The 27,132-nt window shown below is 39.0% G+C and overlaps 1 protein-coding gene across 1 annotated transcript in view; it reads right to left on the reverse strand.

Annotated features, from left to right (window-relative positions):
• The window catches only part of exoc2 (exocyst complex component 2), a 54,450-nt gene extending 27,545 nt beyond the window's left edge, over positions 1-26,905 (reverse strand). Inside the window, exons 1-7 of the mRNA XM_059341374.1 lie at positions 26,863-26,905; positions 15,128-15,290; positions 12,563-12,739; positions 10,900-11,026; positions 7,955-8,068; positions 6,223-6,347; positions 409-489 (exon numbers count right to left, since the gene is read on the reverse strand). Of these exons, the coding sequence (XP_059197357.1) occupies positions 409-489; positions 6,223-6,347; positions 7,955-8,068; positions 10,900-11,026; positions 12,563-12,739; positions 15,128-15,290; positions 26,863-26,904 (829 nt within the window). The 5' untranslated portion in view covers position 26,905. The remainder of the gene's footprint in view (positions 1-408; positions 490-6,222; positions 6,348-7,954; positions 8,069-10,899; positions 11,027-12,562; positions 12,740-15,127; positions 15,291-26,862) is intronic.
• Positions 26,906-27,132: the final 227 nt, after the last annotated feature.

Below are 27,132 nucleotides of genomic sequence, written 5' to 3' on the forward strand. Positions count from 1 at the left end.
AACTTTTTTTTATTTCAGCAGTGCAACATTTTTGAATACATTTCTGAAAATTAACTGGCAGTATGAAAAGTAAATCTACATCTAAGAATTATTAAGAGATTAATAATAATATACCAATAGATTTAGTTTCTTTTTTACTGGCATGATCGATGTGTTCTTATCAAATGGAAAATTAATTTGCTTCCTCATGCATCTCGAGCTGTCGAACTAAAAAGACTGCCAAATTCAAATCTGATCCCTCAAACCGGCATGGGATATAAAACTTTCATCAGATATTAATGAATTAAATGCCACCTTGAATGGGGCCTTTACGTGCTATGAGGAGGTGTTTAATGGTAAATGTTCCAAATACTAAACCTCTACATTTTCAATTTCTTTTGGGGTTGGTCTGAATAAAAAGATGCTTACTGTTGAGGATGTTTTCTAGTCTTTGGGTCATCGATCCCTCCACTCTCTCTGTACCATCAGACTCCAGCCTCTGGTGGATCGCTGCAACACAAAAGTCAGTATTCATTTGTATTGCAAAGGACAGTGATGGACAAAATACAGTGAAACAAAATCAGAGAAATAATAAATGTTCGCATAAATGGTGAGGTGGGAAAAAAAACGTGGGAAAAAAAGCGGAAAACAGTTCTCTACATTGTAGAGTAACGAACGTGCAACCCCCTGAGACAGGAACATTTTCAATTTCAGGAACCGAAGGTAAAACAATAAACAGGCCCTACCCCAGTGATAGATGGGAGATAACCTCGCCGGTTCTCCGCCCACAGATGCAGCTATTGAACCTACCCCCCCTTACTCTACACTACTTGTTCCCACGCAACAGAAGACCTGACCTTGTCCCAGCAGTGACTGTACTGGATCAATTCACCTAACCAAAGCCATTAACAGCACAGTTTTGTGGTCTTGGGACATTAAGAGCCCTTTGACCTGGAGGTAATGTGAATCTAAAATGTTTCAACTCTCTGAAAAATAACATTTGGGAGAGCAGAGCTGGAGGTCTGGATGCCAAAAATGACTGTTGCCTTGGTGGGGGTGGGGGGTGGGGCAGACTCTCTGATGGCTTGTATCCATCACTAAGCATGAAGAGCTTTACGCGGGAGAGGGAATTTGAAAAGAGGGAATGGGGGAGAAAACAGAGAGAGCAAAAGAGGCAGAGCGAGTGGTGTGGCTACCCCAGTGAATAAATAAATGGTGTGCAGTAGTGGCCAGCTGGGTGCTGAGAGCTGCAGTGTGGGTTTATTGACAGAGTGGAAGAGAGGTGGGGAAGGCTTAGGAGACCTTCTCATACATACTTGCGGAGCGATTCAAATATGCAACAGGCAGACATCTCAAGAATGAAGTTAAGAAATAGAAACATAGAAAAAAAAAAATGCATAACGATCCTCTCATTTCTGTTCTCTCCACTTCCCTGCCTTCCTTCTTCTCCCACAAATACAAATGCTCGCTGTTAGCAGAGCTTGGACACAGCAGAGGGAGCGGGAGGCAAAGTGAAGCGGGAGAGTTCTGTAAATAAATATGTGGGTCCATTCTGACAGACAGAAGCCTCAAGGCAGAGACTGAGGTATTCCTAAAGCACACTGTTCAAACATGCCATGGCCTAATCAGTTCGGACGTCGCTGGCCCTTTGTGGACCTCTTGCTGCTAGCCGACCTGCAGAAAATGCAGCCAGATGCAGGATAGGACAAAGGCACGTAGACGTGGGAGTGTATATGGGAGAGTGCAGGATTGATAGGGCTGAACACACAGGAAGACTAAGACACACACACACAGTGCAGGTCTGCTTCACGTCTCTACACTCCCCCTTGCCCTCCTGCCAGCTGTGTGTCCTCTGCATCTGCCGCACACTGAAGGGCCGATGACGTCACAGCTAACCTAAACATCAGGTCAGAGTCCGGATAACACACGCAGCCTGGACCTGAGGAAGAGCCGGAGCTCCCGCTTCACTTCCTGGAACCATTGAGGGAAGAAAAAAATGAATAAGAATAAAAATACAGTGTCCCTGGATTCTAAAGCTGGAGATGTTTTGACTCCTGCCGGGGCTGGGGGCTCGGGGAACGGGCCCTGGGAATCTGGCATTTTTGGAACACGGTAGCCATTCCGTTTCCTGCATCACTGGGAGACTTCCTGTTCACACAACAATGAAAAACCTCAAATTTCAACATTTTAGCAGAAACAACCCTGGGCTCCCTGACAGACTGTCAGTCAGTCAGTCAGTCAGTCAGTCAGCCGGAGCAGCTCTGTCTCAGAAAGTTAGTCACTGAGGCTCCATGACCAGACAGTCGCCATGCCCATAAACCTTCCATTTCTTTCACCAGTCTGTGGTGGTTCACATGCAGTGTTTACAAGACCACTGGGTTCTCCGCTGCAAAACCCCCAAGTAAACAAGTAAAATATTACATCAAACTAAAAATAAGCCAACGGGGGGATGGAAAAGATCTAGCATAAAAACCAGACTACTACAAACACTGACTCTAAACCGGTGAGAATGCCTTGATATACGCAAAGTAAAGTGTTAAAGTGTTAATTATATAGCACTTTTAAAAAATAGGGTTACAAAGCCCTTTAAACACACATATCAAAAATATAAAATGATAGTAATTAAATATAAAATACAGTAAAAGTAAATCACAATAAAACAGCAGTGTGAGACAGACCAAACACAGAACAGGGATAGGGATTTATATAAAGGATTCCAAGGAAGATTCCAGAGGTGAGATCACCTTTTGTTTTGAAGTTGGAGCGAAGAATGAGGAGAACAGAAATGTACCTGGGGTTAGTTCATAAAGAACATTATATATACTCAACATGACTTTATTCAGAATTTAACAGGAAGCCAATGAAGGGAAACAAGAACAGGGGTAATGTGGGACGGATGGTTAGTTCTAGTTAATAACCTGACAGCTGTACCAACAGCTTGACTGGGGCACATGTAGATGGAATTACAATAATTTATGTGGTAAAAAAATGTAAGTGTTAATAGATCATGGTTGGTGGGTTGGACGGAATACATCTGAGTTTTTTTTTATATTCCTTAGATGAAGAAAACAGAGCAGCAAGAGCTTAATAGCATGTTGGTAGGCTATGACTTCATGATACTTATGCTAATTGCCGATTCAGACTTACAACATATTTTCAACTATCTTCCCCTTGTCGCTTATTTGTTTAACTTCAAAACTGTCACAAAATAAGGTATGGGCTTGACCTTTTTTCCTTGCAAATTAAAATACCTCAACTCTGGATATCTGATCATAAAGATCCCAAAATCTGATACCAATGGTGTCTTTTACCCTAAATTTGTAATCTGTATACCATCTTTAACTTCTGGTCCATAACAGATCTGCGTAATCAGGTCCGTGTTGGCCACCATATCGATCTGGCATTTGGGATGGGATCCTTTTGCCTCAATAAAACATTTTAGCACCAATAGTTCCATTTGGACGGACGGTTCTGCTTCGAGAAAAGGCTACTGATCTGGCTTCTTCTTTTTACCATACAAGTCTTTTAAGGTCGTGCAACTTGATCATGCACTTGATCGGCCCCTTTGAGAGCTCTTAAAACAGGCCTTGCATAAAAAGCCAGCCTTGAGGTCCCGGTCTCGTTTCTCCATTTGCCAAATGCCAACATTAGCTAACTAACCCAAACGGGACTGTAATTAAGGAGATTTGTGGCTTGCAGATGCAAAAGTCTAAACTGAGTGCTTAAACACAGAGTTCATAGTTCATTCAAAAGAGACATGGGATTTTGTTTTGCTTTTTCTGTTGGAGATGGTTAGCTATACTGGAGAGCAATTAAGAAGCAATTAGTGGGGACAAGAAGTAGAAGGAGGGAGAGAAACCCCACGGATATTGAAGTCCAAGTCCTGCTGTTTGCTCTAAATATTTTCTATCCGCCTCATTTCTTTTCCCAGATTTGGCTTCTCCTCCTTGTTTCCACCTTGCCGCCAGCAGTACACTTGCTTTGAAAAGTAACTCCAGACTTCTATTAAAGTCATCAATAAAAATCTCACATGCAAGCAGAAGTGAAAATAAACAGTAGAGGAGACAGAAATGTCTTGATGGTGAGTGAGAGGGCTGGAAACACGACATCGCCCTGCAACACAGCAAATTCTGAACAAGGAGAACACACAAGCACCCTGTTAATTTATTCTTCTTTTTTTGACCGCTAATTTCTTTAAATTTTTACAGCTACATCTCAGGTGAGATTCATTTGGAACGACTAAGAACAACAGAGACCTGCCAGCCACTGCTGAGAGACAAAGAAAGGATTCACAGCTCAGACAGCTGTGCTAACTGGGCCTGGCAGTGAGCTGTTGCAGAGCTGCTTCAAGCTGGCAGGCTGCTAGCAGCATGTCGGCTGGTATGTTGGTTTGGCTGACCATACCTAGTGTAAAGAATATCTCTACTTGAGCCATCCAATCTGGGCTACCACTTCATTTTTTATGACTGGGAGCCAAAACTTGGCCGGGAAAGGATGTTGTAGTCCTTTAATGAGTCATGGTGAGAAGGCTGGAGTTTAAAAATGAACTTTTAAGTCAAGTTGCGTGTCTGAACATGCAGGATAAAGTAAGGACCTGTAGCTGTATTTATAGTGGATCTCTTAAAGTCAGTGAGGTCAATACGTTAAGTCGCTACCAAGGATGTTACATTATGACAAGTGAAAAGAGTGGAAAGCATAGGGAAACACTGCTAAAAACAATCTCTTCCAAAAAGGCTGACCATAAAGTAATGTCTGTTAAAAACCAGCTATGCTTTCCCCACGGATGGTCCTACGGACATGAGCTGACATAGAATTGTGACATGAAAATCTGTGCCTCTTTTATCCTTGCGCGTCTAAAGCATTATGTTTATTAAAGAATCCGCCCATCCACATAGTTAGAAAACATTGAATGTGCACAGACAGGTGGAAACCTGCAGCACGGGATCCTCACTACAGGGCATGCCTGATGGTGTGACATCACTTTGGCCGTGCGGACACACTTGACAAGCTACACAGGTGTGAGATTTATGTTGTAAAACAGGATTCATCTGTCACTTGGGTCAGGCCGCACAAGGTGCAAAGACTGTACTATCACCTTTTAAAGTTGTTGAAGTTATTATCACAGTTGCATATTTACACATCTAGGAGACGCAATGTTGAATCTCCTTGGAATAATACCATTAAAAAGACCACTTAACTACCAATTGTCATGCTTATTGGTTATTTTGTTTTAAATAATTTAAATGATGCTAAACAGGCTGTACCTGCCTACCGTGTTTAATTTTAATTTTAAAGTTCCTTATCAAAACAATAGCGGATGACAAAGCAAGTGGGACCAAAACAGTGATTCTGCAGTCACACAGGTCATAAAGCATCATTATGCCCTCTTGGTTCACAGGTCAATTAAGTCCATCTATAGTGTATTGCTCCTTCCATCTGTAGGGACTGAACATTTCCCATTGGGGCACTGGGCACACAGTAGGCACGCTCAGTCCGAACGTGAGAATGACTGCGCATTGTTCCCATTGGTCATATTGGGTCTGTTATCAGCACTATCAGTCCTAATACTCTGGCCTGTATTGTGTTGGGCTGCTCCGTTTATTTAGATTCAGCGACTAACAATGAAAACATTGCCTCTCTCCCAACCGGGGCACAAACATACGGAAAGCAATAATAATAATGATGGAGGCAGAAAAGTGTACGTATAAATAGTAAGGGGAAGTAACTGAGCGTCTATGGCGGGAGGAGAGAGTAAACAGACAAAAGTATGAATGATGAAGTGAACAATTGATTTGAAGTACCTGGCAGAGCGACAGCAGTCAGTCTCTGCTACCTTGTAAATCGTTTTGGCATCTGAAGGTTAATGTGGCCAAGTGTGTGTGTGCGTTTGTGTGCGTGTGTCCACTTTAAGCTCCAGGGAGACTCAAGTGAGACTGTGTGTGACAGGTGAGAGCTGATCTCATTTTGATGAAGGTGAATTAGCCATGTTGTGGTTGGCTGGTGTAGCTGTAGTATGAGGTGGAGGGTTTTCACACAGCGTCCAAATGAGCCTCTTTAATCAACCGCTGCTAAACCGCATGTCGAGGGAAAAAAATTCCAAGACACGCTCACTTGCACGCTTTCCAAAAATCAAAAGCTCTTTTCTGAGCAGAGATGAAGAGTGATGATTTCGAAGTTTGTGTATTAATTGTAGGCAATTTGGTGCAATTCCATAGCACACAAAAATGTGTTAATCCCTCTCACCTGCTAGAGCGTCCTGGGCCTCAAAGAACGTACTGAGGCCTCCTTTCACATAAGCCAGACTCCCCTCGTTCTTCTTAGTCGCCTGCTTCTTCAGATTATTGGCTGCGATCTTCAACTGCTCAAAACTGAGGAAACAAAAACAAAGTTACCATGTCCTCATATTAGGCCTGCAACTTGTAATTACTGTCATTAACTTAATGTGTCGAGTTAATCGATGGTTTACTCTATGAAAATGCTGAAAATGAATAAGATGACGTCTTCGAAATGCTCCAATTTACAATGTTAGACGGAGAAAAGAAGCAAATCTTCATATTTAAACAGACAGAGCCAACAAATGTTTGGCATTTTTTTCTTCATTACAATTAATAGAAAATCAAAACATTTTTGTGATAAAGTTTTGGAATTGATCAGTCAACTAATCGTTTCATCACTAGGTTACATTAACGATGCTTTTGCCTTACAGCGTAGCTGACACACAAGCTATGAATCTCAGAGTCACACTCGAATATTCGAGTATGTGTGTCTGTGTGAGTGTCTTGAGTGAGGTTTCCTCTGCAGGAAGAAACAGTCACCCAGTGAGGTCCAAACAGAGGCCCCTGGTCATGCTGGATCCTGGGGTCTGGGTTACTGGAAGGCTAAGCAGGGGGAGAGGAAGCCAGGAGAGTCCAAAATAACTCTCCTCTGCCCTGACATGACAGTCAACTGGGCTCAGGGCTTTTGGGTCAGCGGGGCGGCTCGTCTGCATACCTAACTGCTCTCTGACAGACCATGTGAAGATTCAGCCAAGAGACTATAACCTCCACATGAACGTCATGAAACCAAGCATAATAAATTCTGTTTTCCCCCATGCATTCTGCCTAAATCTTTTTTTTTCCTGAATTCAATAAGTGCTATCACTGTATTACAGGATTGCAACTAAACAATATTTACCATTTTTAATTAATCAATTTATTATTTTCTCGATTTAGTTCAAGGTGACGTCTTCAAATATTTTGTTTTGTCTGACTGGCAGTAAAAAAAAGGACATGCAATTTACCATCATAAAGTACAAGAAACAGAAAATATCAACATTTGATAAGCTGGAACTACATTTAACCTCTCCATAAGATTTAAGGAATTCATTGGTTCCAACCATGTCATGATATCTTGTTAAGAAAGGAGCAAAATAACATTTTGAAGTTAGGCTAAATTTTATTGAGGGAAAAACTGACATTGACATTTTCAAAGGGGTCTCTTGACCTCTTCCCTCAAGATATCTCAATGAAAATGGATTCTGTGGGTACCCATGGATCTCCCCTTTCCAGACATGCCCACATACTAATGCCATGTAGTTTTTCTCATGCAGTTATTTTGGCTTATTATTATTATTATTATTATTTGAATAATTCAGCTTACTGTGGTCCCTAAACAGTCTTGGAATTGCATAAATTGGCCATGAATGGAAAGCTGAGACTCTTGTGGAATAAATGAGCCCAATTTTATATTTCATATGTGTTGATGTGATAGTTCCCAATGTAGCCATTTCATTGTAGTGGGACCACTTGAGTCCTCACTGTATATAATTACCTGTTGTGACCTCTATGATAATCACAGCTTCATAAAATGGTGCAACCACAAAGTAGAGACCTAGATCATTCAGATGATACATATATTGACATTAAGAGGGTTTCCACAGCAGTCCGTGCAATTATGAGGGATGGTAGTTTGAGATAAGAGACAACTAATGAGGTACCTGGAGCCTGTGTGGTTTTCTATGAGGTACAAGGTGGCAGAGAAGTTCTCACTGGTGAAGTCTCCACTCATTCCTGGAAATGTCAGCTCCAGGTCCTTCTGTGGGATTTTGCCTCTGGGAAGAAGACAGATACACAAACATTAACACATGAGAAAGGCAGGAAGAACTCCAGTGTATTAAAAGATGTACAGTACAATGTACATGGGTCAATGACGTGATCTAATCCTTTGTCAGTTGGTGTAATCAGTATTTTTTTTCTTCATAAAAATCTGATATCTATATCTATATACAGGAAAACAAAAGTGAACTAAAATGAGAAAAAAAATACAATCCACGTTTACATTGCAACATTATGGTATATAACAAATTTGACATAATTTGTCAAAACGTATGAAAAAAAAGGTTGTTTTAAGAATATGTTCTGAAATATATAATATATGGCATACGAAATGTGTAAATGTAGAAATACTCAGAAAAATGTTTTTTAAAATGGAGTAATTATATGTATAAGTCCACTTTAATACTGTAGGGGGAAAAAGTTTAATATTTATGATTCTTTTGTGGTTACACAATTTGACATCTTGCCAACCCTTATTTGTCACTGACCCACATATGTGCAGTATATAAACAGTGGAAAAAGGATCAAATCATGCAGTAAAAACTGTAATAACACTAAAAGAGAGAAACATGAATGCATACATATCTTAATGATAAATTGTAAGTGATAAGGGCTTGGTAAAATAATTGTGTAAATTGTGAGATATTTTTTCATGTGATGTTGGGGTCACTTTTTTCCAGCAGGGGGCAGTGTGCAGCCAAAAAGGACACAGGCTGGGAGAGCTTGGCGTGGGAAGTGCAGTGTGTGACGCCTGGGTGCCCCTGGAGGACCCAGCACTCATTAGGGAAGCTTGATCTCTACTAATGACCCATGGACTACACAAACCAAACCGCCCCCACCACCACCACCACCCACTCTGTAGAAAGACCGACACATGGACAGTACAGTATTAAGGTCTAAGGTCTGTGAGACAGAAAGTGTATACACTTAGTGACCTGTGTTCATACAAACACATGCACAGATCACCAAAAGCACTTAGTAAAAAAGTGCAAAAGCATACACACTCATTCATGTATGTAATATAATATGATTTCTTAGTTTTTGCAACAGTTAAATGACTGTAAAAGTATATATATACATACAATATTCAGGGCACCGTGATTAGAACAGCAGGCAGAGATTTGCAGGGAAATTGTATGAATTTGCAAGCTTCTAAGATATAAAGTGTTAAGTGTTATGCGTTTTAAACTCTTCAGTTGGGTTCCTTTTCTGTACCTCCAAGTACTGCGTTTCAATGAAAGTAAATCAATCAATCAAATCCAAAATTACTTTAGATAAATAAATAAATAAATATATATAAATGAGGCTAGCTGAGGGTTTCCTCCACCTTCCTAACATCACCGCTCACTTGCACGCTTTCCTAAACCGCTTCAATAAATGACACATTTTCTGGTTCTCAATTGTGTTCAGTTTGCAGAAGACACTAAGTAGACAGGGTTTTTTTTTGCTATTTAAGCTCGGCAGTTCAGCAGGCATCAGGTGCATTAACATATTATCATTCAAGCATTACACCTCTGACAGAGACTATAGTGTTTGTATCAAATGGCTTGGCCAGATTTTTCTGTTTTCTGTATTTTCTCCTGAATTGATTACAAATATCTAATAAAAAATTCATGAATTAGTGTATGTGTTATGTCATAACTTCTAGCTGTGTTTGACTAATGTGGGTTTCTGTAGAAATTTAAGGAATGTCTTAACTAGGCCTTAGTCATCCAGAAACATCTGTAGAGCTCTGTAATCAACATATAGTGTATTAAAGAAGTGAACGTAGCCACCCATTGGTTTGTGGACTATCATTTTGAAGCCATGGTTCTTTGGAGCCAGAAGATCTGAAGACAGGCTGGTGATGGATCTAACCGTGAACCAGAGGGCACTGCCATGGTGACGACTTGTCAGTCACAAGGTGGCAACGCCCTGAAGCATACCAGGGTTTATCATCCATTTTATTTTCATGCTGTAATGAAAAAAGATTTAATACGAGCAAAAGAAACCAGTATCTCTTTCAGAAATTCCACTAACTCTGACTGAACTTACTTGCAAAGGTCAGATTATGTTGTTTGGATTTGCTTTATTCTCCATAATTACATGCATGGGGATATATGCATTTAAGGCTGGAAATATTTACTAAGAACTAGCCTCTTTCTCTCCTTATATTTTATATTTAGGCCAACTATGACATTATAAACAGCTGGTACAGACATCTACAGCTGAATAACCATGGAGTGACATCACCATACAAAGAGATGTCTTTTTTCTCTTCAGAATAAATGCTTTATGGAGTATTCTATTCTATTCTACATTACTGTCAAGAAGAATTGTGAGATTTTTTAAATGCAACCCTAGCAGACGAGTGAATGGTACAGCCTGTTAATGGGGGTCTCGTCTCTGGCCACGAGCGGTCACTTGCCCCCGACCCCTCTAAACCAAACAAACACTAACCCAGAAATGCCAGAACCTGACAACACAAACTATATATTACAACTTTGGCGCTCCCTGCCAGGCGCGTGGGAGGCAGCACAGCGCTGCCTGCTCCTTGGCGGTATACAAACATGTGTGTGGGTCGCTGCCTTCGTTCTTTCCTAATCCCTTTCTATCGGCCGTCGTCCTTTCTGCTTTATACACAATTATTCTGTTTCCACTCCCTGTGAGCGGCGGTTAGAGGCTGTTCAGCCATTGCTGTGTTGGCATAATATTTCAAACGGCTGCATATGGGGAGAGTTTGTCTCTGTTTGGGGATGTAAACCATGACTCAATGACTAGAGCGTGTGTGTTTATGGCGGTGTGATTGTGATTTGTGTGCGTGCATTTGAGTGTTCTCCGTCCGTACTTGTCTATGTCGATGCCCAGTGGATTGCTGGGTCGCAGGGAGAGGGGGGAGATGCCTTTGTTGCGGTCGGTCCTCATGTCGTAGTAGTTCATCTCATCCACCCACACAGCAGACTGGTCCAGGATACCTGCAGGACAGGGCAGGAGAGGAGAGGCATGACACACGTCAATGAGCTCAACAACACATCCCAGATGTGCCCTCACACACACACACACACACACACACACACACACACACACACACACACACACACACACACACACACACACACACACACACACACACAAAACACCACACACAAAATGCTGGTAAAGAGACCCAGAGCGGCTGATAAAGCTCAACACATTGCAACTCCAAAAATTTCATGAAAAAGAGCAAAATAATAGTCAAAATCACTTTAACACACACTTTGCATTCAGGAAAACTTTTAAATAAACAAAACACAGGCAATCTGAGGAACAAGTTCACTACACTGTAATTTCCCAGCTTGGGATAAATAAAGTATATCTATCTATCTATCTATCTATCTAATTCGACAACACATATGCGGCATGAAAAAATGTGCTTGTCCCCAAAATTTCCACGAGTTTTCCAAGGACCCAAAATAAAACTCCCCATGTCCTTTCACATTGTATAACACAAACAGAACTGTATAGTATACTTTACTGCAAATGTAAACTATTGCATGAAAATTAAACAGCAACCTTTTCAAACATCTAATAGTTGGTTATGTCCATATTCACTTTATATAAAAATATATTGACATTTATATCAGCCTGCAGAAAATAAATGCTGTTATGTTACATAAATTTGAATGCTATCCACAGAAAAATCCTCTAACAATTAATTTCATTATACACAATCAATTTCTATGACTTTTCCAGGCCTGGAGTAAGACAGTGTTTATGACTTTCACAGATTTTCCATGAATGTGGGAACATATTTAAATACCGACGTGCTTCGAGTTGTACACAGAAGCAAGAGGAGAAGAAGTTTCCAGGAAACATAGAAGTCGTTAGTGAAAGACTAATGTTGTGTATAGTCTCCAGTAATATTGGAATCATGGAATCTCATTTTTAAAACTTGAATTATTACATTATTAGTTTCATTTATTTGCAGGATTTTTTTTATCAATGCAAAGTATGTGTTGGCAAAATGGTGAGAGTTTCCTTTTTTAACATGCTTGTAATTTGTCTTTTCAAACGTGTTTTTTTTATGGTGTGCATCATTTTTTTCTGAATAAAGGTCTTAAGCATAGAGAGTAAAGTACCCTAGGACAAACTTGTAATTTTTGACTAAATAAACTTAGTTTCACTTGGCTGCAACTAGTGCTGAAACAATAAAATGTATTCATTGTCTTCATTGTTTGTCAAACAAAAACACTGATTTTAGCCTCTTAAATTTGAGATTTTACAGCATTTCTCAGTTTTTGACTTCACTGTCATTGAATATATTTTGATTTTGAATAACCCAATGTGAAGAGCTTTGGGAAATTGTGTCATGCACATTTCATTATTTTCATTTTACATTTGATAGCCTAAACAGCAATTGGTATAAAAAAAACACTAATGTTAATTTAGCTGCAGCCCTAGCTGCAACTTTTATCTGCTCTCATTGTCCAGGCAAGCAAATAAAAAAAGATTTTTAGTCTTGTGGTTCTTACCAATCCTCTCTGGCCTGAGCAGTTTGAATGACACCGTGGAGGTGCCGAGACCCCCTGACTTGGTGGTGACAATGATCTCTCCCTTGTCGTCTTTGGCAGGACCCACACGGCACACTATCTTGCTGGCTGACATCCACTCGGCTGTCAGCAGGCAGTTATGGCCGCAAATTGACAGACCTGAGACGGAAGAGACGGGGGAAAAGGTGAAAAGGGTGAGCGATACGGCCACGCAGTGAAAGCACAAATAAACAACACGTAGCGCCGACTCTCACACAGACAATCTATAACAAGAGGAGCTCACTCAGACAGAATTGGCGTCTATCAACAAGTTTAGTTAAACAGGGGTTGAAGTTCAAGTTGGGGTCACGGTGGGTGTGGGTGGCCGTGACCTTCCTTCCTCTCACTCAGCTTCTTTAAGCTAGTGTGTCACTTCAGTGCTAAGTGGCCCATTACTTGCACAATGTGCACTCTGCCCCTACATCTGTCATCTTCTTTTTAAACCCTCTTGAAAACAATTTGGACTCTAGAAGACAGACACAAGGATTACTTTGACAGTTCCAGCTGAGGGGATTCAGAAAGCTTCACGTGTGTATAATCAAACATCATAAAGCCTGTGAAAGCTGATTAACAAATAGCCCATAAAACCGTGAATAATATGCCAATTATAGCCCCATTTCCTGCCTCTGTTCTCTACTGGCCACTCTGTTTGAATACATAAGCACTCACACACATTTGTGCATATCTAATTGTCTAATTCCAGGCCCCAGGGACATTCATGGTCAGAAATAGACCCATATCACTGGCCAGAGCACAGCTTTCCAAGCAAGGAGCAGCGTGTGAGTCCTCTGGACTGCCCCCCCCCCTCCTTCCCCACCTCAAACCAAAGAAGTATGGTAGAGAAGGAATTGGCGAACATGAGGGAAAATATCGGTACAGAAAAAGTGTGACGTTCAAACACATAATGAGAACAAGATGGAGGTAGTCCATCTGTGTGGCTCACAAAAAAAAATCTGAAAAAAAGACACACAACCAACAACAACCTTTTTTTTTCACATTAAAGCATGTTGATAAGCACTTGAGTTTCTTAAACTAGGCATACAGTATCTAAATATTTACAGAAACAAAAATGTATGAGTTGCAGAGAGTTGGCAGAATTGTCACAGGAGAAGCTAAATTAAATGATAAAAAAGTGAAATGTCTCAGAATTTTATTTGCTGGGTCTGCAGTTTTTTGTTAGGTTTGTTTTCTCTGCTTAAGTTGCCGGTGGATTCTTTTTTATATTACATGTACAATAAATTCACCCAAAAATAATCTCAACTTTTTTATTGCAAGGAACCATAAGGAAATGGTAAAACAGATTGGAATTTTCAAATACATTTCCTCTTGCTTTGCTTTTAGTAACTTTAAAGAAGAACCAAACTGCCTCCATTTAGAAAATACTTGTGATACTGCAACACATATTTAAACATGATCATAATTTATGTATAAAGTCAGGTTAAATAAACAGCTATTAATTTCTATGTATAAATAAAACTATTCTAACAAAAATGCTTGACATTTAACATGCTCAACTAGGTGCTCATCTTTTTTTTTAACTTATCTTATTAAATTGTCATGAAACTTAAACCTAAATATTTAAAAAGTTATGAAATTCTCGCTCCTAAGGGGGGAAAGGAATCAGGCGTCCTGTCCACTTACGTATCATATAAACAAAAACAAACTTTACACCAGCCTGTTTAAAAAAGGGGGCTGCTGTGGTTTGTTGATGGATAAGTTAATAAAATCAGTTAATATGTCTTCAGTTACAAAATACTCTACATGCCAGAGCAGAAATTAAATGACCAAAATAAAGCTGCTACATTTACTCAACAGCAGTGCCCCTCTATTTCAAAATCATCACCTGAGAATTATCATTTACGAAAAAAAACAAATAAATGTTAATTACATAATGTGTTATATATCGGTGGGTTGATCTAAGAAATATCTAAATACCATATATTTATCTTGACGTTTTTCATTTATATACCTACATAAATATTTTATTAAGAAATATGAAAGAAGAAATACAGTACAGGCCAAAAGTTTGGACACACACCTTCTCATTCAATGCATTTTCTTCATTTTCATGACTATTTACATTGTAGATTCTCACTGAAGGCATCAAAACTATGAATGAACACATATGGAATTATGTACTTAACAAAAAAAGTGTGAAATAACTGAAAACATGTCTTGTATTTTAGATTCCTCAAAGTAACCACCCTTTGCTTACTAGAATATAAGACATGTTTTCAGTTATTTCACACTTTTTTGTTAAGTACATAATTCCACGTGTTCATTTATAGTTTTGATGAATCTACAATGTAAATAGTCATGAAAATAAAGGAAATGCATTGAATGAGAAGGTGTGTCCAAACTTTTGGCCTGTACTGTATAAAGGAGGAATGTAGATGATGACAATGGATTTAAAAATGAATTAAAAAAATTAAACAGAATGGAAACTACAATGTTTTAACCAAGACAGAGCTGCGTGTGAGTTTGGTCATGTGGTGATAAATGCATTACCGATGAGGTCGGCTGGGCCCGTGCCCAGGTTCTCTCCGCGGATGGTGACTTTGGTCCAAGCCGCACCCTCCTTGGGCGAGATGCCCGTGACCAACGGGGGCTGACGGGCACGAGACATGGTGGAGTGCAGCAGATAGGAACACTGGGTCGACTCGATCAGCACCTGTGCATGGAAAAAGACGGACAGAGTGAGGCGAGGACAAGGAGTAAAACTCAACTAAATTCACACACTGACAGTTCAGTTAGCCCATAGATAGATAGATAGATAGATAGATAGATATACTTTATTTATCCCAAGCTGGGAAATTACAGTGTAGCAGCAGCATTACACACAGAGACAATGACAACACAATTAAATAAAAAGAACAACCTAGGCATAAAAAATAAAGTGTCTAAAGAAGGAGTATGTATTAAGGAGTAGAATAGAATTCCAGTGCAGAATAAATATGAATATACAGTATAAAAATGTTGGTGCTATGAAACAAATAAGGTGCAATGAACAGTGTGCATAAAAAACACATAAAGTGCATAGACAGTATGTAATGAAACAGACTATTTGTTATTGTACAGTGTGATGGCATGTGGCAGGAAAGATTTTTTATATCTGTCCCTATGACAGCGGAGCTGGAGCAGCCTGTGAGAGAAGGTGCTCCGCTGTCTTTCTACTGTGTGATGGAGAGGCTGCTGATCATTGTCCATGATGGACAGCAGTTTGTTCAGTGTTCTCCTCTCCACCACAGTCCCAAAAGTCTCCAGCCTGAGACCAAGTACAGAGCCAGCCTTCTTGATCATTTTATCAAGTCTGTTGGTGTCGCTGGCTCTGATGCTGCTGCCCCAACACACAGCAGCAAAGAAAATGGTGCTGGCAACAACATATGAGAAATCTAATCATAAAGCAATTAACTAAAATGATCAAGAAAATTGTCTGTTTACAGGACAAAAAAATGAAAATAATCATTAGTTATAACTCTGGAAGCTGAAATAGCTTGTGAAGCTATAAATAAGCTTATTATTGCTGTAAAAATGGACAAAGCATTGTCAAACGGGCAGCTCAACTAGAAGAATATGCCGTAAACAATTCCCGACATGTCAAAAAAGTGGATAAAAACTCATCTTAATGTAGACGTTGAGCGATAGCTGGTGAACCCACAACCCTCTCCTGATAATAAATACGATAAAATATTTTAATTTATATAAAGATTTACCAGCTACTCGGACTAATTAACCAGGCAGCCTGATATTTCAGTATTTGGAGTTGACTGGGGGGACAGCAAAACTTGAGCAGCATTTGGCTGGCAGCTAGTGTTAATTTCCCGCCCTGTAGGTCTCCAAACAATGTATGCATTGCAGCAGTTATCTCTCAGATAATAGGAAAAATAGAGAAGGGAGCCAAGAATGAAGGAGCAGACAGAGAGCAGGGAGGAAAGGAAGAATGTAAACCTCACAGTGAAGGATAAATAAACCTGGCCTCCCCAATCATTCCACATAAGCCCACACAATACAGTACAGATTATGGTACCGACGAAGGAGCACCCATGCAAATCAGTTCATGTTGGGGCTGAGCAAAGGAAGAGAGGGAAAAATTCCAAATGAAAAACTGAAAGGATGTATTTCAGCAGCACAGATGTTTGCTAATAAATTACTGCCAGGTCTCAAAAAGGCTGACCAATCTAGACTCTCTGAAGCAGCTTGAGGAAGGCTTCCGCCCTTTTGCTCTGCAGCCAAAACACGTTCTCCACAAACAATGCAGAAGTTCACACGGACCGGACCTGCAACAAGTTCATGGTGGTAACCCTTTGTACAGTTATATGGTCACTAATTAGTTGTAGGTGTACAAGTGAAGTGCAAGAAGGCTTCCAAAACGGCAACATCAAAGGAAATCAAACCTGACAGAGCACGACAGTGATTAGTCTACTTGTTAAAGATACTTTCCTGTTAAAAGATAATTTAAAAAATCAAAGCTTCAACCCATGCAGCAGCCGGTGCAAGCATCTAGAGACATAAACCAGGGCTGATTGCTTATGATTATTTTTGTATTGTTGCTTTATATTATATTAATTACATAGCTTATAAACTGGTAGAACACAATACAAATCACAATTTGCCAGAGAAATTGCTAGTTTTGTGAGCAGTACAAAACCCAGACAAATTTAAGTTTACAGCAATATAAAACAGAAAAAAATCACATAATCCTCACATTTGAGAAGCTGGGACAAGCAATGTTTGACATTGTGCAGCTTGATAAATGACTTTAATGATAAATCCTAACCGTGGGGTCAAGACCTCATGGGATCGCCTGATGTTCAAAGAGGAAAATAACAATATAATACATATTAAAAGTATTTTTAACAAGGCTTCAGATAAAAAAAAATGTTTGTTTGAATTATTTAGGTTGCATTACCCATGAATTATGAACTCGATAGAGTAAACATTGAGGAAACAATTAGTTTATTAGTAAATCATTTTTCTGCTTTCCCTTTTCGTTTGAATATTTGGTGATTTTGAACTGTTGGTCAGAAGAAACAAGACATTTAAAGAGGCACCTTGGACTAATGGATCTTTCACTGATTTCTTGACCAATTATCAAGTCATTCCGTAATGGATAATGTAAATAATTATTATCTGCACAAGGCTGCGCTTTGATGCAACATAACATTCAGAGAAGTTGCATGAAGTGAAGCTCAGCTTTAGGCTGCAGTGCCAAATGCAAACACAACTATTTAATTAGACATCAGTGATATATATGCTTTACAGTAGAATTTTTATTGGTCATTGTATTAAAATGCTCTTTCATAAATGTTCATCAAAATACCCACCTGTAAATATATAATAGCAAAGACAAAGCCTTATTTTAAATAGGGAGGTGAAACAAAAACTATATAAAACTCAGTTATGGAGCCAAAAAAGGTTGTAAATCTATCTGGATGAATCTGTTCTGAAAATGATTGTTTTCAATTGACTGACCAATTGACAAATCAGTTACGAGATTAAACGTTTATTATTTACTGTATGATAACCTCCTTATCACTGAAGTCCCACCAACTCACAATTAAAACCATCAATTGCTGAACTTTTGGCTCATGTCACAAAGTAATGACAAGGCTTCATTACGGGGTCATTAGAGTATCTCATCTTTGAACAATTAGATTATAGGAATAATTGTAGGGAAAAGTATGGCACAAAAAAAAAATTGACCTAGAAATCCTCCAAGAGTAGGAACCTTTCTGGGAAACTTTTTTGCCACGGGCCCCCCTCCGCCATCGGCCTGACATCTGAGATTTAACTAGAAAACTCCAACGGGATTTACCTCATGTTGTTGCTGCTGCCCTGCGCTTGTCAGAGGAAATGGAGGGGCTATGGATCTGACATGTAGAAGATAAGAGGTTAACAGGCCTAAAACAAGAGCTTGGTATATCCTTCATCAATCCCATATGTTTAGAGTGGGAGCGGCAAAGGGGCAGAGGCAGGACCTTTATTTTGTACAATTCTGATTCTGCTTCCAGGAGTGTTTCTAGATTATCCCCCCCTCATCTTGGAAATACACGTGCACAAACACACAGATAGCCTGCCACACACACACACACACACACACACACTTAGACACACATACACGCTGGGCAGAATGACAGCTCAGCTAGGTTGCGTGCGAGGGGCCCGAGCCGGTGTTGTGTGGTCTGTGTGTATGCGAGTATGTGGAAGAATCTGCGGAGAGGTCTGGGCAGTGTGTGTGTGTGTGTGTGTGTGTGTGTGTGTGTGTGTGTGTGTGTGTGTGTGTGTGTGTGTGTGTGTGTGTGTGTGTGTGTGTGTGTGTGTGGTCTGGGTGTGTGGTCTCTGGCGCGGGCCTGGGGAGAGCCTGCTGACGGCTGGGATGAGAAAAGAGCCGCTGTGTTTACTTTACTCTGGGGGCTGTGCATGGACACGGGAACACTGCCCAGACCCCTCTCTATAACACCAGCATGCACTCACACACACACACACACACACACACACACACACTCTCACACATACACACACACTCACATACACACTCACACACACACACTCACACACACACACTCACACACGCAACAAGCCACGCAGAAACTGAGCAGACTCTTGCACAAGTCTCATGTCACACACCACTACAAATACCCTGTAAACTAGGCAATAGAAGCTATAACTTTATACAGACCAGGGATAAACTGAGTGAAATTTTCCTTAAAGTAGCATGAAGAGGAAAACAAAAGAAAAGGTTTCTGATGCTCCAACTGGAAACTTAAGATGTAGGCAGAATTTTCCACAAGGATAAAGGTATTAGCCTCTAGGGGGCATCAGAGGATCCCCGCAAGATTATACCCCACTCTCTTCCAACATGTGTCAAGCCATGTCGTACTGTGAAGGCTAAATTTAATCAATGACAACACACAACCAGATTTAGCCCCCTTTCTCTCGCTCGATTCTCTTCCAACCATGATGCTGTTAGCCCCCAGCCCCAACCCCAACATCTCTCTCTGGTAATAGGGCTAAAAAGGCAGGTTTGTTTTCCTTGGAGGCTGACTTACAAACAGCAGGGTTGGCTCTAAACTGTGTGGTAGCTGTGGAAGTCTGAGGCTTGGGATCTTCTTGCAGCGCTGCTAACAAGTGACAACCCTCTCTTGGCCTTGTGCTCGAGTACGCAGACACAAAGGAAAGACTTTTAATTTAAGGTCTAAACAAATCTTTCTGTCACATGAAACCATTTAATTTCAAGATGCCACACACAGTACACCCCTAAAATGCTGTGCTCAATGGTCTGGGCTAGATGGCAGCAATGGATTTCTTTTTCATTAAAAAAAGGAAGAACAAGTTCAGTAAAAAGATATTTGCTAGTGACTTATAGTGTCAAATAGAAATGCAGATTTCAGATTAGATATTGATGCTTTTTATACACTCTGGTGCATCAAATCAAGTCTTTCCTATTCATTTGTAAACTGTATTATCCATCAGACGTGTTTATGGCTGCACAAGTTTTTAGTGAAACTGCAATATCCAAATTGCAGATGGCGCAGTATTTATTAAAGGCAAAATACAATATGTGTAAAAATACCATTCTGAATTACTAGTGTGGTGCTGCAGAAATGTCTCGGCCTACAAATCATATTCTACAGACTTAAGAAAATATCTTTGTTTGGTACACATCCTCACAAAAAAATGGAATATATTTTACCATAAAATTTGAGTAATGATGCAAAAAATGATAATTGCCTCCAATATTGTGAATCATTCCACATTGAAATATTGAATTACACATTTTTTTCCAAAGCGTGCAGCCTGAGCCTTAAAATCCTAAAAACAAAACAGCCAATAAAGATTTCATTCAATAATAATATGAAAATAAATCACAAAAGAACAAAAATATATGAAATAATAATTTATGTAGCTTGCGTTTCATTGTACAAATATTACATACAGACAAAAGTCTTTACAATTTTAGGCCTTAAAGAAAAACATTTATTTTGCAATATCATACATCACTGGAATCATGAATCAATATTATTATGTGTTTGCAAGCATTTGCTTATTCCACTGTGATGATTGTCTGCTTTCCTCACCTATTTATTATTGTTTTATTTGATGTTTTAGATATCTGATGCATCACTATTTGATCAATTAAAAAAAATACCATCAAATTTATTGGAAAGCAGAACATTTGTTAATTGCAGAATTGAAATTATCATCCAACCTCTAAGCCATGTAGCTGAAACATCCCTGGTTCAAATGAGGAGCTTTGTCACAAGTCACAACTCCTCATTCTCTCAATATTTCTCAACCGTCTTCAATCTGTGCTACCATGTAAGGAGAAAAAGATATATCTAAGACAGAGATCTGCTCTGGATAACAAGAATCTTAATAGTTAATAGTATGGTAATTACACAGGGTTTAAAACACCACAAGTCCTCCGATCCCTGACCTCCAGCTAGCTTTTTATTTTGACAACTTCAAAACAAGACAAACTCTCTGCAGCATCACGGACATGGGTATCTACCTGATCCACGATATCAACGCACACACACACACACACACACACACACACACACACACACACACTATCTCATGAATAAGGCGTTCATACCTTAGATCATATGCTGCTCTAAGCTCAAGGTGACTCACATATGGCAGTGATTGGCAAGTGTGTGTGTGGATGTGTGTGTGTTTGAGAGAGTGTGATGGGTTTAGGGGCACAAAGGGACCCATTTAGACAGCTCATCACCCTCACCCTCACCCCCACCGCCTCCCACCAGAGTAGCTTACCCACTATGCCGGCGGCTCAGAACCCCCCCACACACACTAACACCATTTCACTCCGTACTCCCCAACATTACACAAACACCAGATTCCATCAAAGATCTCCCTCTCGACTGCTCTGAATGGACAGAGCGGGCCAAACATCACCCAGGCTGAGATGAGTGGTCTGATCACACAGGCTGGGTGAAGCGCTGAACAATCCTGCACAGTGTTCGCTCACACCCAGGCCGCCACATGCCTCTAAGATGTGGAGAGGGCAATGTAGCCAAATTAACCATAATATGTGTCAAGCGTATCATATTTCAAACAAATGGACCATATATTGAACATGATCTGTGCAGGTCCTGTTTGAAAACAGATGCTGCGACCACTGTCCAGTCATCATTCCTCTACCATGAGTCAGCATGTGCATGCAAACGATCCCAGCGCTCATGGAGAGTCTTTCGTGACAGAGAAAGAGGACAGGGTGATCAGATGTGTGCCTCTGGCTCACTATCCGACCATCATGATGTCTGCCCACTAGCTTTGTTATCTTTAGGGCTGTCTGTTTGTTTGTTTGTCAGTCTCAAGTGCTTTTCAGAGTTAGGCCTGACGAAGTGAAATCCACAATTTCCCATATAAAAAGCTTGGAACAATAAACAGAAATATGAAGTGTAGGCCCGCAGATGCAGGAAGATGTTTTCAGAGGATTAAGAGACTGGAGACAGGCGGCTTTGCCCAATGACATAGAGAAATGGAGAGATTTGAACCTTTATGAGCCGGGCTATATCACTACCGCTTTACATAAAAAACACATCACTAGCGTGAGAACCACCATCACAGTCATAGTGGTACCATGAATTACAAAAACAATGTCGCTTAACATACAAATCAATCCTTTTATTCAGGCTTGTTACTAATTATTGACATTTTTACTACAAATTAACCTATTGATTGCTTTTTTTTTATTATAAAATAACTGTTTATAGGGCTACAAATAATCTGCTAATTACATTGTGGATTAATCATTAATTGTTTGTTAAATAAAGCGTCAAAAAATATTTACAAATGCTTATCACAATTTCCCAGAGCCCATAAAGTCTAAAATCAGTTTATTTTTCCATCCAGAACGCCCAAATATTTAATTTACTATCAGAAGAAGCTAAAGAAAAAATAGGAAAAAAAACCTGCAAGATTTTAAACATTTGGCCACAATTGACCGAATATCATAATATTTTTCTGAAACTGTACTCAATTAAAATGTGTAAAACAAACTGTAATAAGTAATAACAGTCACTAAAAGTAATAACACAAAAAGTAGCAAATCCTTACATTTTCATATTTGAGAAGCTGGAACCAGTAACTGTATGTTAATAATTGATAACTAAAAGGCATAATCAGCCATCAAAACTGGTGTGGTTGATTAGTGCTCTGGAAATTGTTAGGTTGGCAATTATTAAGAATTAATTCTACTTATCAAATGACCATTTGGTTTATAAAATGTCAGAAAACAGTCAAAATGGCTGGCATAGGGCCAATGCAATGTCAATTTTGTTTTTGTCCAACAGTATAAATCCTGAAAAAAACACTTTACTATCAAAATAAATACTAAGATGAATTACATATGAATTAAGTTTTGTCAAGTTGCGTCACTCTATAATCAACTAATTGTTTCATCAAGTCTGAATGTTACTAGGATCTACACTAAATAAGCCGACTCTATCAGTATTGAGCTCGCCTCTTCGAGCTGCACTGTGACCTGTTTTCCCAGCCCAGAGCGTCCCTGTCTGTCTGTCCAGGTTTGACTGGGTCACAGAAACCATACTGTGAAAACCAGTGGCCCAGCAAGCCTGTCAGCAGGGAGGAGGCTACCAGGTGAGGAGGGCTGTGGAGAGTGGACAAGGGTGAGAGAGAAGTGCTGCTTCACAAACAAGGCTCGGCCTGACCCCCGTCACACGATTAACCCCGAGGTGTACGGAGCAGCGGCACTGAGGAAAAGCCTCAAAAAAACACAACCCACCACATTCCACCAAAACAAACAAGCAGGGCCACCCAAATTTTTCAATTAGAGCCCCAGGAGGGGGGCAGGAAATGGATCAGTGTAGCGTTGCCCCTGCTATCCCCCAGCCAAGCAGTGCTGACCGAGGGGAAGAGAAGGAGATACACAGAGGTCTGTAGACTCTCACTGAAAGGGCTGAGGACTTTTAAGCATCAGTGTCGACACAAATGATGGAGGAGCTCAATGACAACTTATTCCTGCGACGTGGCGCCTGCCTGCAACCAACCTGTCAATCAATTACTCTCAGTCACTCTCTCGTATAATCAATCAGTTGAGAAAACACAAATTGTAAGGGACTGTTTTTCCTGAAAAAGCCTAATTAAAGAAAGTATGTTATAGCAATATTTGACAAAAGTGCACAAGAGAAAGGATTATAGAGGCTTAGACTCTGTTCTGTTTAAAAACACTTCACATAGTGAAGCTGCACTGAGAGAAGTGTCTATATTACAACAGAGAGGACAGGGAGGTTTTAAAGTAACTAATATCTTAACCATAAGATGTGCTAGAAAAAAATGTATGTGCAGCCATTAAATGATGAAGCATGCTGAAACCGAATGATGCCACAATAACTTGCTTGCTTGCTTTCATGCGTCATATATGACAGGAAACTGAATTTATTCAGGTTTTAGACTGACAGGCAAATATAACAAGTAATATTTTTTCACTTCTTTCTGACATACAATACAATCAATTGATTACACACAAAAAATCATCAGATTAATGATAATGAAAATAATAATTATATGCAGCTCTATTTAGAGTAAATGACCACTGAGCTCAAAATTGTGATTTAAAAGCCCTGTCTCAGTCCTTAGTCCTAACAATTGTAGATGCATAAAGTTAGCGGTTTGAGGTTAGTGTCTGGTGGTTGATTAACGCAGATTTTTGCAGATTTTATTGGTAAATAATCGGTTTGGGTGCATATTAAAAGACCTTAACTGGCATTTGACCAATAAAAGGAAATGTAGCCTTAGCAAGGACCTGGTGAGTTGGTGAGGATGAGCTGTGAATGGACCCAAAAAGATAGCAACTAACATCCAGCATAGATAGCACTAGCCCTATAACATATTTCAAAATACAGGACTAAAGAAGCAAATTCAACTCTTGTAAGTCTCACAGAGGCAGCACTAAACTGAAATCAGATTTAATGTCAATTACAAGACAGACTAAAGAGATATTAAAGTTTCCATTTCAACAGTTCCATTTATTCTCCTTATAAAGAGTGGATATCAAGTTTTTCAAAATAAACCAACAAAATGATTCTAATGATAAACAAATAACTTTGGTCTATCTAAGTATGACAAAGTCATGGCAGTGAGACAAGAACAAAAACCTGTTTACTTACAATCAAGTTAATCAATATAACTTTATGGTTATTGGACATTAAGTATAAACAAATAATTTGTAATCTACAATCAATGAGGTATTGATGCATTAACAATTTGTGTTTTAAAAACCTCATATACAGCATATTCTGATGTTTATTTTCATCAAAGTGTCTTCAATTCAATGGAAAGCTGCCTTTCTGAGTCATAGGAGGTAATTTCTTGTGATCATTTCTCTCTTTTTGCTCATTCCCATTTGTATATATGAAGCGTTTTTCCAAGTATAATCAAGGTGTTAAGTCCAACACACTTTCTTTGTTTTTATAGGGTCCTTCATATGCAATCATTATTTCTGTGTTAAAAACAGTTACTTAATCTATTTACATTGGAATGGACTGCACCGTGTTTATAGAAGTTGGGAAAGAAATCATGCCACCTGGCAATGAGTAACCACTGCAGGTCCTTTCATGTATGAACTATACGTGAAACAGTCCTTAATTGTAATTGCTTTAGTTGATGTGAGAAATTAATCCAACGCTGTTTAGAGGAAAGGATTGGGGGATGAAAGTAGGTTCCTCAGGGGGAAGAATTATACTATTCTGTTTTGACTTAGGTTTGGTATATTTAGTGAATTCCTTTAAATTACAAAGAAATGCTATTAGGGTATGTGGATTGTAAGTATTAATATTACACTGACTGCATGAATACACTCTATATTATGGGTCTCAAACTCGCGGCCCACTGGCCAATTGCGGCCCTCGTGACAATATTTTGTGGCCCCCACCTTGATATCAAAGTTTAATATGAGTTTTATATGAATGGCACTTTGGCCATGTTGTGTGTGGAAGGTCCCTTAAATTACTTTTTTTTTAATTTAAAAGTAATTTAAGGGACCTTCCCATATATATATATATATATATATATATATATATATATATATATATATATATATATATAATTATGTGTCTTTTTTAAATAATTTTGTCTTTTTTTAAATAATTGTGTCTTCTTTGGTAATTCTGTGTCTTCTTTTGGTAATTTTGTGTCTATTTTAAGTAATTTTGTGTCTTTTTTAAATAATTTTGTGTCTTTTTAGGTAATTCTGTGTCTTTTTTAAATAATTTTGTGTCTTTTTTTAGTACTTTTGTGTCTTTTTTTAGTACTTTTGTGTCTTTTTTTAGTACTTTTGTGTCTTTTTAAAATAATTTTGTGTCTTTTTTGGTAATTCTGTGTCTTTTTTGGTCATTTTGTTTCTTTTTTAAGTAATTTAGTTAGTTTTCTGTCATTTTGTGTCTTTTTTTGGTCATTTTGTGTCTTTTTTGGGTCATTTTGTGTCTTTTTTGTAATTTGGTGTCTTTTTTGGTCATTTTGTCTTTTTTTTGTAATTTTGTGTCTTTTTTTGTAATTTGTGTCTTTTTTTTTGTTCATTTTGATACAGCCTCCAGCGGCCCCCAGGTAATTTGAGTTTGAGACCCCTGCTCTATATGGATCACTCATTACAAACAAGCGAAAGGTGGAGAAAAGGACAAGAAAAGGAAAGATATAAATGGTACGTTAGCAAAATTGCCAATTGTATTAACCAGTGACAACAGCATAATATAACAATAAGTACATCATTAAGTGGCACTAACACGCCGAATTTATCAGAAGACATGATCGGCTACCAAAAAGTGTAAAGATATGGTTTATCTGCCCTCCTAACACAAAAAAACACATCATTACCTTTAAATTGACAGATATTTCAATGGAGATTGGTTCAGCTCATTATGTTGCCGTTAAGGCTGTCAAAATAACTGCATTAGCCGCATCTGTCAGATGTTTCTACATTCACTGATGTCCAGTGCAACATACCAAACAACCCAATAGTGATTTTAAAAGAAAGGGAAAATCAGCTGTGTTGACACATTTGACATCTACCGTTAGCTTTGGCTAAGCGCTGTTAGCTAGCAAGCAGTATTGTTTATCCCGGAAGGCTTTGCTTTGGCTGTCATTTGTGTTCGTCGTAGTCTTATAAACCCACTTGTATTAATACATTCACCGCCACAATTACGTTGACTCTACGTTCCGTATTGAGGAGATATAAATATTAGAAAAAAATGACAACTTACAGTTTGTAGCGGTTGGGCTGCAGCGACCGTTTCCTGTATCATGTAACTTCTTCCGGCTTTCCGGTCTCAGCCACAGCCTTCAAAATAAAAGAGGAAATGATATGAAATAAAATAAAAATAAAAATGTTGTATTTATTTAGACACATTCTACTATTCCTGAAAAATACCATGACAGTATGTTTATATTTTAATATTTTTATTGCGTATTCTGTTTTCCCTGTTTGCCTCATGAATGTTCATAAATACATTGTATGAATAACTTTAAATAAA

Source organism: Centropristis striata, chromosome 9 (genome assembly GCF_030273125.1).
Source record: "Centropristis striata isolate RG_2023a ecotype Rhode Island chromosome 9, C.striata_1.0, whole genome shotgun sequence".
In the NCBI taxonomy this organism is placed as follows: domain Eukaryota; kingdom Metazoa; phylum Chordata; class Actinopteri; order Perciformes; family Serranidae; genus Centropristis; species Centropristis striata.